The sequence below is a fragment of the Pistacia vera genome, unplaced genomic scaffold (genome assembly GCF_008641045.1).
Source record: "Pistacia vera cultivar Batoury unplaced genomic scaffold, PisVer_v2 Contig88, whole genome shotgun sequence".
NCBI classification, from domain to species: domain Eukaryota; kingdom Viridiplantae; phylum Streptophyta; class Magnoliopsida; order Sapindales; family Anacardiaceae; genus Pistacia; species Pistacia vera.
In genome coordinates, this window is record NW_022196756.1 from 74,044 (window position 1) to 86,889 (window position 12,846).

The window sequence follows — 12,846 nt, forward strand, 5'->3', positions numbered from 1 at the left end:
ACCATATCCACAACCATCTAGCCGTTTTCGACCAGATCGACACACAACCGACCAGATCCGATTGGTCATGCGTCGTTCCGACCACGGCAACCGACGACTGGCGGTGGTGGCAGACAGTGACTTGGGGTCTTTTTGTTAATTTTTAAATTTTTATTATGAAGGTGTTTTAGCTAACTTCTCAAATATAAGGCGTTAAAATTAGTAATCTGAATAATAATATAATAATAATATTAAAAAGAAAGTTAATTAAGTAATCTATATAACATACTCTCTAATTTATTTCTCCCATTCAAACATATCAATATAATATACTCACCAATTTATTTTAATCTAACTAAACATAATTAATATAACATTCTCAATAATCTTCAAGGTAATCTATCTTCCCCTTAATGTAACATTCCTAATAATACAATATTCTTTTAACCATACTCAACCTAATCGAAATATAAACAAACAATCGGAGTGTTCTTTGATTTTCAAGATATTTCAATAACTGGTCCAGGCTCAGCACAAAGCTGTCGAACCAAAACACTGATAGCATGCAAGTAAATGATAGTAAAGAATGTAACACAAAATTTCCTAGTCCCTTTTTGATTTGGAAAGAGCTTTCTTCCTTTGCGCAAGCATGTAGGTATACATATGAGGACTACCTGCAGTTAATCAGCGTGTACAATGGATTAGAAATAAGCAAGCAAATGGGCACAAAGTAAAAGGACTGAAAATTCAGAGAAAAATGTCTTGAGTACATGCCTGGGACATAGAGTCCGAGAACAAGAAGTGCACTATAGAAGTAATCGAATGAGAAGTTCCATTTGTTCGGCATTCTTATAGAATACAATTCAGATCCCTGCAAAACCTCAGTTTAGTTAGGGAACTTACTGCAAACACATACTCTTGTCAAAAACTGCTGCAGAAAATGGAGGCACTTTTAGTAGAAGATAGGCTAAAACAGTCAAAAGAACCAAGCTATCTCCCCTACTTTTCTTCTACACATGTTTTGTGTTTCCTATGTATAAAGATTAGAGTTGTTAGAGAGATGGTTCAATTGGACATATACAAAGCAGTCGGTTACTACCCCAGTGGAGATAAAAGGTGAATAAAAACAAAGCTGGAAAGTTGCTCTTTCCTGTCTAATTGACCAATGCTGTCATAGGGTGACCAAAGACGAGCTTGAAAGAGTCTTAGTGAGATAATTGAGAATCACCATCAAAACAATCAAGGGTAGCCTAAGTTTCTCTCCTAAGTTTCACCATTGAAAGAGAACGTTGCTATTTTATCGATAATGATGTGAACAAAAAGGTTTCTACTTAGGAAAAGGTATATTTAAGTACTTTTAACTAGAAAGGCTTTTCATTCTCTAAGGCCATTGTTATGGCATCCACTCTGTTTGAAGTATATCTTTTCCACAACAAGATCACTTTGTCATTAACAGGGCATATTCTTCTAGAGTAAATGGTTGATTAATTGTCAGTGTTGGTTCAGTTGGTTGACTCTTAGAATTGTACAAGAAGTTTTCAACCGATCCAACTTAACACTAGAATTTGATGGGAGCGTAATGGTGAAAAAATAAAATATCAGTTGATAAATAACTATAAACAGGGTACAAAGTAAAATTTAGAGAAATATGTTACCTTTATGTATGGAAGGGCAATATAAATTAAACCGACTTCACTGGTGATGCCAGTTGGATAAAACAACAGAAATGTACTATACCTACATAGCATGATAAAATATTTAATGACATCAATCAAATAATCACAAAGCACTCAAATACTCCCATACATCTGCAAGCACAAGCTCAGTTTATACCTCAGCCATAAGAGCCAAGATGGTGTAAAACCAATAGCCTCCTTCAAGCCAAAGAAAGAATACCGAATGATCTGAAATTACAAGCAATTATAAGATAATTTTGCCTTTAATCTTGTCCACTAATGATAAATGAGCATGGCTATAAGCATCAACAATCATGAAATGCCGCAAATACCAATAAATTTAGAAAACCATCACCACTAAGAACACTTGTTATTCAATACTTCAACTCTAGCATGCTGTACATGACATACATAAAGGTCAATATCTTAGAGACATGCCTAGCTATAACAAATACATTTTAGAGTAGAAATTGTTGTTAATGCAAGTTCTACTGCTTAGCAGCATTCATAATCAATTTTCAGGCAAATTTCAGACTGGCAAAATTACAAAAACTTTGCCTACATTCTAAAGCAAAAAATCAACCACATTAAGGCTGTAATTACAAAAGAGAAAGGTAGAAAGTTTTACACAAAGAAATGACTATCCAATAACATAAGCAACAAAATGTGTATGAGATTAGTTAAAAATAATCAGTGCTGGTAGCTTCACATATCAAAGATTTTCATGGTAAATAACAAACTACATTAAACCAAAATACCAACAAACTGCCTCAGAGATAACTGAGTTTATCCAACTCTCCACTTTCAATAACTTTAATACCATAAAGAAAGCACAGAGGCACTGGAATACAAGACAAATGACAGCAAATAAACCATGGTTGAGAAACAAGACCACTAAAGAAAAATATATTTAAGTTACAATAACTATTTATTTATATTTTCTACTTCACCTTTCATCAATATAGCTAATACTCCTATGTTTAAACAATATAAGCACAAAAAGCAATTTGGGGGAATTGTTTAAAATCAACCCATCTCAACATTTTTTGCATATCTAACCAATGTTACAATCTGACAAAAATACCCCTGAAATGAAAGTTCTTTCTGTTTGAGATACACAACAACTTTGTCGTCAAGTGTTGTTAACATGTAAGTAGGAGCATTCAAAACGCTTGACACACTCGACAAGTAGAGGGCATTTTGGTCCACTGGGTAAAAGTGTGGCTACATCTACATGGTTCAAGAATATATTTCAATGAATTAGTTACATGAAACCCCTGAAAAGATGGTTATTTCTCAAATGAATCCCCTACATGAGCAGTAATTTTCTCACACATCTAGTGTTACCACAAGCACAACTGTAAAGTGCTGCAAATCAATCCCATATGTGAAGCAACTTCAACATAATTGCAATTTGGAAGGAGAACACTAGAAATCAAAATCATCAAGTCCTAGTAGATCAGTTGGTTGACAAATCAAAAGGTGATCACAAAACGACTCACCTCAGTTATGGACCAGCTGATGACCAGTGAACTAACTAGTATGTGAGTCTGGGTCTGTCAAATCATAAAGATTCATAAGTTTAATCAACTTGCATAAGAAAAAAATAGTGTTGATAAGATTTATAATGTAAATAGAGGCTCTGAACCTGAGGAAAACTCCATAATATACCCCATGTTACATACAATCTTGAACCTATTTGTGGCAATGTTGCAGTTATGGGAGATCTCACCAAGCCTTCTCAGTACACAAAATACGAAAACACAACATCAATTGACTTGTTTTCTTAAAACAAAACCTTCTAAACTCAAATCATAATTTAGGAAAAAAAAATCTCACCTATTAGCCCATGAAGAATCTGTTCCACAATAAGATTCAAGTAAGACAAACTGATGAACAAAAGCAAACACAAAACGGAACAATAAACAAAAACAAAACCAACTTTTACCTCTAAAACGGCAGCCGTTTGGGCAAGCTGGAGAGGCTTTTCGACGGCATTGTAGACATGTTCATGGCCAGAGTCCTTCAAGGTCTTCACAGCAAAGTACAAAACTTGACACCTGAAACGAGTAGTTAAAGCTTAAAACTAGAAAACCCAGATGCAAAAAGAGTTGAAGAAGAGATCTGTAGGAGTAAAGATAGAACTTGCCATCCGACAAAGACGGTCCAGTTGTAAACTACGAGGTATAGGCGTCTGAGAATAGACAAAAATGCGGCCATTTGAGAGAGTAAAGAGATTAAAAGAAGAATAGTCAATCAAGAGGAAGTGTAGCTACAGATAGCTAATATAGAAATATGTAAAAGTAGAAAGGAATGGAGAATTGAATTGAAGAGTTAGAGATACATGTGGGCGTTGCAGAGACAGGTGACTTCTTCAACTACTTTGATCTACCATCATGTTCTTTATTTATTAATTTATTAATTTATTGTTTTCTCAACAAGTTTAATAAAACATCAAAATTTTCTTTGAAATTTTAGAAATAATATAAATTTCCTTATCTTTAATGAATTATATTAAAAATTTTGATTATAGAAGAATTTTTGTTATTTAATTTTATCAAAGAGGTATTACTGTTATAAACTTTTACTTTATTGATTAATTTATGAATTAATACCAGGCTCTATCATGATATGCTTTATTATTGTTTATCAATTTTTATTTTCTGGGATTGCAAGCCACGTGGATATCTAGTCAAAGCAAATAAAGGATAATGATTTAGATTTTATCGGATTATTTGTTGAACAAATTCTGAAAATAAAGCTAAATGAGGGTGGTTTGTGCCAAAAATAAGAACATTATATCTGCATAAAATTAAAGTAAATCTGAAGGGTGATTAAAAATTCTCCCATGTTTCAGACAATTGTTTTATTAGAAAAAGAATAATTTTAATTATATTTTAAATAAGAAAAAGTGGAAATAACATGCTTCGTGTTTAGATGTTTTTTAATATATTCTAAATCTATCATATATTGAATATAAAAGAGGCATAGGATTATAAACAGAAGGGAAATATCAACATTTTTTAAAGACTTGTGACAAATGATACCACGATATGATATGGGATAAGTTTTTAAAAAAGATATCTAACCTATTATTTATTGGTCCGGTGTTTTAATTGTTGCCGGTGACATTAATACAAGAACACGTGTTTTATGTAATTAAAGATAGGGGATGAGCTAAATGTACTCCTTATTACTCCATACATTAATTTTAGATTCATTATTTTTTCCTTCATTTTTGTTTGTAATTAACTAATCATTCATCATTAGAAAAAAGTAGCTGAACTTAATGGCGTACGATGAGTTTTGAAAGTGGGATTTGGTTTGGTGGACAGTTGAGCCACTCTTTGTAGACATTCATTAGATTAACCGATTTTTTCCCACCCAAATAATAGCTTAATAACACTTTCTCACCCATAAACTTTTAAAATATCACTTTACTACCCAAATTTATATTTTGTTTCTGATTCCAGCATCGTTACAACCTCACACCACCACCATTCTCTTCTCCGATCATCACTCACCAAAACCCCTCAAACCCTACTCCCGTCGACCCCGCCAATTGCCGATAATCAAGCAATTGGGGTTTGCGCAGCCGCCTCTCCCAAGTCAAATTTTGATCAATCTCAACCACCAAAATCCAACCTTTTACCACCAAAAGACTCATCGGCCTCCCCTCTTAAAAAGCCCAACAACCTAGACTGAGTTTGCTCTCTGTTCACCGCCAGAATATAAATTTGAGTAGTAAAGTGATATTTTAAAAATCTGTGAGTGGAAAAATGTCATTAAGCTATTATTTGGGTGGGTAAAAGTCGTTTACTCCATTCATTAATGAGAGCCATTACTTGAGTTATTTGGAAGCTATTATGTAGACACCCTCAAGTTTATTATTTGAATTAGAGATTTTTGTCCACCCAAGGTTTGGCGAATCTACAAGTTCCCACCCATGGTTTCATAAATTCCAAATTCCCACACTTAAATTAACACTGTTAGTAATTTTTAGATTGAAACACAATAGATAAAGTGTTATTACCATAATGCTCTTAACAAATAAATTAATAAATTACTTTTTAACCCCAAATTAATAGAATTAGAAAAAATCATCTCACTTTCAAATATTTTTCAATAACACCCTCTTCTTCAATTTTTATTAAAAAAAAAAAAAAACAGAAACCCTAAGAAGAGATGGAAGGCGACCAGCAGGCTAACGGGGTCAAGTTGGTGGGGGTTTTTGGAGAGCAAATGTTGAGCAAGTGATGGATAGTGACAAGGGTTATTTTCTATTGGAATATGTGCCCTAGAGCCAATCAATTATTGTGGAATTGACTCTTTATAATGATGTTTATTAATCAATAAAAGGCATTGTCTACTATATCATGTAAATCATAGTTGCATGTATTGATATATGTCCTTAGGATGGTAGAACCGTGACGAGGGTATCAAGTGTTTCAAATCTTGATAGTGAGAACCCTATGAGCACATATGGTGGCTATTTTAGAAAGGTTCATAGCCCTAATATTATTCTGACCAAGGACACAGTATCATAGTGTTAAACAACCTTGTCGAAAGACAGTGACTGATCTCACTTGTCAAGGTTGTTTGTCGACAACTTGGTGCAACACATGGGTGCTTGCTGCAGGCAAGTTCACTAGATTGACCCACCAGAGGATTCCATATAGATGGTAACCCTAGTGTCTATGGAACAAATCCTCTAACGAATGGTGGTGCATATGATCCTTAGACTTGAGATCACCGGAGCGCCTTGTGCACCGATTGGTGTAGTTTGACACTAGTCCAATGCAGTTCTATTCAAAGCTATCAATACGATAGTGATTGGCTGCATCAAGGAATGTATCAAGACTATGGTGGATCGACAAAGGATTCATCACTCCCGGGTACAAGAGAAGTTATCTCACGGTGCCATTCAATTTATGACAATGACACTAAAACTGTGATCACAGTGGGATTGAGTTGTTACTCAATCTAATTTATTATTCTGGTCATTAGTCTCGTAACTTAATATAAATATATCGAGGATAACTAAGGTTGACACTATTTCTATGCCTCAGTCTCGATGAGATAACAAATGATGAAAGGTTTTGATTGCACGGTAACCATATCATTAACAGGTAGCTATTTCACTGAATTCGAATCTATCAGGTAGCCATGATGCTTTGTTAGAGGTTAATCTTGGTATGTTTGTAGTGAGACAATTGATTGGTGTCAATCGCGATACTACTCACTGTTGGTATGACGAGGAGCCTACGAGTCACACACTAAGGAGACAGTTTAAGGGTGGTTAACTATGAAATGGTATTTTCGTCTTTTGGACGAAAGGGCATATTAGTAATTTTGCTATGTAATTAAATTTACTAAGGTTATTGCTTGTGTCCAATTTTATTGGAATAATTTAGCAAAATTACGAGTTTAATTATTGAAGTTAATATTAATATTACTATTTAATTAAATAATTAAACAGGGACCTCTGTGCGATTCCACCTAAGTTTGGGTAGTTGTTAAACTTTGGGGGTGGAATTGATATTTGGCTTTTCCATATAAAGAAAGCAAAATAGGTTTTCATGATGAGATTCATTTTCTCAGCCGTGGGAGTGAAAACTTTGAGAGAAATTTTCATTCATTCACTTTTCAGCCGTGGGAGTTAGATTTAAGAGAGAATTTTTCTCTCTTCATTTCTTCACTCATTCTTTCCAAACCTTGGAACCTTAAAGCCATGGATTGGTTCTAGCAAAACCAATCTTTGGTCTCTATTGTACTGTCTTCGTGTGGACAACATGAGTTCGGTCCTACACTTGGATCGATAACGAGATCGCGTTCAGAGATAATGACGGAGCCTCCAAACATTGGTATGATCTGATCCTTGTTTAGTTTTATGTTATTTCAATTTAAGCATGTAAAATATATATATACATATCAAACCCTGATCTTGGGTTCATCAGAGTAATCGATGGGAAAATTTTCGCTTTCCGTTGCATTTACCCCATCGATTTACTAACATTTTCGATGTCAGGATTGGCTGGAAAGAGCTTGAGAAGTCGCGGACCAAATGGTGGCGGTGGTCGACGATTGATAGAGTAAACGAGTGAGGTGTCACAAGGGTTTTGGTCTAAGGGCTTAGGGGAGGAAGATGGTGGTGTCAGGGAACAGGTACATGTCGAAAAGGCTAGAAATGGCTGTCACAGGCGGTGGAGTTAGGTTGCATGAATCGACGAAAATCAGCCAAATCGAAAGCTATCAAGGCTAGGAAACACTTGGCAAATGATAAGGTGGGTATATTATATTAACGGAAAGAAAGATAACCTTGAAGATTACTAAGAATTTTTAGAAAATGTGTTTGGTTGGTTCGAATAAATTGGTGAATAATATGTTTGGTTGGGAGGATAAATGGGTGTTATATAGATTACTAGATTGCCCTCTTTTTAAATATTAATATAATAGTATTTTTTTTATTATTATTCTTTGAATCATTTCTTTTAACCCTCTACATTTGAAATTTTGTTAAAACACCCCATCCATATAAAACTTTAATTTGTATCAAAATCACCTCCAACCACCCCAAGCCACTGTCGGTAGCCAGCCACCACTGCCAGCCATCGCCGGCAGTTGACAGAATGGTGCACGAGTGGCCATATATGGCCGACCATGCACCAACAATGTCAGAAATGGCCGACCATGCACCAACAATGTCAGAAATGGCCGACCATGCACCAACAATGTCAGAAATGGCCATGGATCACAAATCCATGGCCGGAAAACGGTCAAATCTATGGCCATTTCACAACCAAATATCTAGTTGGAAAAAGATCTGGCCTTTTTACTGTCACATCTTTGGCCATGAAACGGCCATAGAAACACCAAATCTAACTGTTTTGTCGACGCATGACCGACCAAATCCTGCTGATCATGTACCATTACGACGACTGACACTGGCAGTGATAAGTCACGGCCGGCGGTGGTCTTGGGTGGTTGGTGCTATTTTATTAACTTTTAAATTTTTTTGTGGTTGTGGTGTTTTAGCTAATTTCTCAAATGTTGGGGGGTTGGGTAATTGTTATTTGGTAGACATTTGAGGGCAATTGTATCCAAAATGGTTTTTAATTAATGGCAAAATGGGCAGAAAAATCATGTTACCTCGATAATCTTTTAATAACATCCCCTAATAAGATAATAAGATTATCCCCCCCCCCCCCCCCCCCCCCCCCCTCTCACATTACCAACAGTAAACACTATTTACAATAAAAGATTACCGTAATATTTTATTACTTGCAAACCAAACACCGAAATCTTGCAAAATAAACGAAGCTTACCCCCGTTATCTTATATATCCCCAATCCAAACAACCTCTTTGAGTTATAATTGAATAATGTTTCTGAAATATAATTACCATAAGAGGGCGTTTAGATCATATAATGTTTTATTATAGGGGGATATTATATTAACAGAATAAAAGATCATCTTAAAGATTACTGAGAATGTTTAGAAAATGTGTTTGGTTGGTTCAAATATATTGGTGAATAATATGTTTGGTTGGAAGAATAAATGGGTCGGTATGTTATATAGATTACTAAATTACCCTCTTTTTAAATATTAATTTAACAGTATTTTTATTATTATTTTTTTGAATAATTTCTTTTAACCCCCTACTTTTTCAGATTAAGAAAAAACACCCTAGCAATCAAAAACGTTTTAAACTTAACAAAAACACCCCTACTCACCCCAAGCCACTGTTGGCAACTAGCTACCACCGCTAGCAGTGCCACAGATCTGGCCGTGAAATGCCCGCCAAAGACCTAGCTGTTTCATGGCCAGATCAGTCACCATTTCACAACCACATGCTTGGTCGTGAGACGGCCATAGACCTGGTTGTGAAACAATCAGATCTAACTTTTTTCCGACTATGGATCATAGATCCATGGTCGAAAAAAGCCTCACCGATGCATGACCGACCATATACAGCCGGTCGTATGCCATTATGACGACTTTTGGCAACCTCTAGTGGTGATCAACGGTGGTTGTTGGTGGTGACTAGTTCTGGGTATAAAGGCATTTATGTGAATAATGATAATAACAAGGGCAATGCTATCCGAAAAATTTAAAAAGCGAAGACAAAAGTGTCTGCATGAGTGATTGGGTGTTTTGTAAATATTAGCAAATATAAGGTTAATTTGGACCAAATGCTCAACTGTTTAGAGGCAATATGGGAAAAAAATTGTAATACCAGGGTAAGTTTTTATAATAGCTCCCCCTAGGTATTAAGATTACCGGAAATTTACCCCTCAAATGCTACTGTTTGTCATAAAATATTCCATGAATAATTTTTTACAAACCAACCAAACATCGTCATCTGCTCAATTTAAAAAATATTACCCTAGTTATCTAATATTAACCCAATCCAAACGGCCCCTAAGGGTAAAATAGACAATGCAATAAAAAAAGTTTTATATTTCCCAAATGTCTAATTGAATTGTCAAAGTTTAATATTTTTAAATCATTTAAAATATTTAATATTTTGACTATGTGACAAATATTAGATTTTAGCTTCCTTTTATCATAGGACAAAAGACAAAATAAGGGTATATTAGTCATTGTATCATGATTCTGTGTTCGAATCAACTTTTCACAAAATGTTTATCAATTATAAGGGTGTAAGTGTTCCATTATGAAACTACAAGGGTATAAGTGTCTCATTTTGAAACTTATGGATCTCCTTATTTCTTTCGCTAAACCTCAGGGTGTCCATGTATAAATCTTTGAGTTATTGCCACCAAAAACCTCATTCATTTACTTGCAACATTCATTTCCACTTCTTTTTTTTTTTTTCTTTTTTTTTTAATAATATTATTATTATTCATAAATTAGTATCATAATTGAAATAAAAACATTAAGTGCTGATAGACCTTCCCTTAGTAAAGTCTATCAGCTAAAAGGGCATAAAGGACATAAGAGCAGTAGGTTGTTGGGTGTGTGAGTGTGTGTTTAAGAATATTTGTGCTAGTGGGAGCTGGTTGAGAAATATTCACATGATTGGGGATCAAGTTGTTTAGTGGAGGGAATATTCTAGTTAAGAAAGTAGTATATAAAGAGAGGTCAGATTTAGGGAAGGTTAGGCATATTTTTACAGAGATCATTGAGGGAGGTCCCCAACTACTCGAACTGTTGAGAATTATCTATTCTTAGATTTTTTTGGTTGCTGAAACCATTTCTTCTTAACAATTCTCTTATTCAATACAATATTGTTTACTTCCATATTTGAGCTGTCATTCTTTTGCATTTTTTGATTGTTTGTGGCTGGATTTGTTCTAATTTGATAGGGTTCCCATCAAATTGGTATCAGAGCCTGGTTTGGGTGACAGTTAAATCTAAAATGGAAAATAGAGTTGAAGGATTGGAGAAAGAGATGGGAAGCGTGGAGAAAGAAATGGGGAATGTGAAAGAAGAACTGGGAAGCATTAAGGGTTACCTCCTTGAGCTTCGAGAGTGGATGAGGTTGAAAGAGGAGAGGGAAGCTAGCATGAGTCGCGATAGAGGGGAAACATCCCACGTTGGGAACTCAAATAGTTGCGACAATGGAGTAGTTAATCATACCAAGGAAGCAAAAAAATTGAAGGATGAAAGGAGGAGTAAGAAACTCGAGTTACTTGTTTTCAACAGAGATGATCCATATGGTTGGACCTTTAGAGTTGACTGATATTTTACGATCAATCGGTATGAGGAAGATGAGAAGGTAGAAGTTGTCGTTGTGTGTATGGAGGGTCATGCTTTGAACTGGTACCAATGGGTGAAATCGAGAACATCGATCAATTCTTGGGAAGCATTTAAGGTTGTCGTGGTCGATAGATTCAAGCCATCCTTCGAAGGATCAGCATATGAGGCTTTGGTGGCTCTAAAACAATATGGTGCAGTAACAGAATACAAAGAAAATTTTGAGGCACATGCTGCACCCTTGCATGAGGTAAGAGAAGACCTCCTAATGGGTGTGTTTACTAATAGGCTCAAAGAATAAATCAAGGTTGAAATGCGTTTGACACAACCCACTTCCCTGTTTGTACTAATGGACCAAGCCTATCATGTGGAAGAAAAAAATTGGATTTTAGAAGAAAAAAATAGGTCCGGATTCAATAAGGCCCAAAGTAATAGGTTGGATAACTACACTCAGGTCACCCCAAGCCTAGAAATTGTGCACCCAAACACATGGAATCTCTACGAAATCCAGAGTTAGTGCATAATTTTTCCCCAAATCGTTTTAATGATAAAAGAGAACGATTGGTGGAAACAGAAACGTCGAGTTTTAGAGGGAAAAATTTCTGGCAAATGACCAACGCCAAGTTATAGTACAAGAGAGACAGAAGGCTGTGTTATCAGTGAAATGAAAAGTTCGAACCAAACCACATATGCAAAAGCAAATCACTCCAAATATTGTTATTGACAGACGAAGATGAATCTAAGAACGAAGAAGTCATCCTGAACTTGTCAAAGAACCCACCGTGGAAGGTAATCCTCTAGCTTTATCAATAAATTCAATTGTGGGCATGACATCAGACAAGACTATGAAACTCAAAGGTTTGATTGGGGTTGAAGAGGTGATTGTTCTTGTGGACAGTGGGGTTTCCCACAACTTTATTTCGCATGATTTGGTACAAAAGTTGGGAATGGAAGTTGAGAAAGGGAAGTCATTTGGGGTTATAGTAGGCAATGGGTTCACGGTTAGAGGGGAGGAAATTTGTAGGGGATTTAGTTTAAGAATCCAAAGGATTGAGCTAAGGCAAGATTTATTCCCATTCGATTTGGGTAGAGCCGATGTGGCGTTGGGTATTTCCTAGTTGAGTACACTGGGGGATGTGTGCTCTAACTGGAAGAATTTGACGATGATTTTTGTCAATAAAGGGCCAAAGGTAATGTTACAAGGTGACCACTCTCTAATCAAAACAGTAGTTTCCCTTAAGGCCATGCTTAAGTCTTTGCAAAATGAGGATGCTAGTTTTGTAGTGGAATTTTACTCCATAGAGAATAAGAGTGATGAAAAGGCTGAATCAATTGAACTTAGAGTTGTTGCCATAGTAAAGGAGTTTAGCCACCTGTTCGAAGAGACTACAAAACTACCACCTAGACGACCTACTAACCATGCCATAGTTTTACAGGAAAACGCCAAACCTCCTAACATACGACCATAAAA

At 35.6% G+C, this 12,846-nt stretch overlaps 1 protein-coding gene across 1 annotated transcript; it reads right to left on the minus strand.

The window, feature by feature from the left end:
• Window positions 1-313: 313 nt before the first annotated feature.
• LOC116119283 (very-long-chain (3R)-3-hydroxyacyl-CoA dehydratase PASTICCINO 2-like) lies at window positions 314-4,031 on the minus strand. Its single transcript, XM_031405212.1, has 9 exons — window positions 3,805-4,031; window positions 3,604-3,715; window positions 3,495-3,513; window positions 3,304-3,392; window positions 3,158-3,211; window positions 1,813-1,883; window positions 1,635-1,716; window positions 754-850; window positions 314-653 (listed from the first exon to the last, which is right to left on the minus strand). The coding sequence occupies exons 1-9, from the start codon at window positions 3,873-3,875 to the stop codon at window positions 583-585; spliced, it is 666 nt and encodes a 221-aa protein (XP_031261072.1). The 5' UTR covers window positions 3,876-4,031; the 3' UTR covers window positions 314-582.
• Window positions 4,032-12,846: the final 8,815 nt, after the last annotated feature.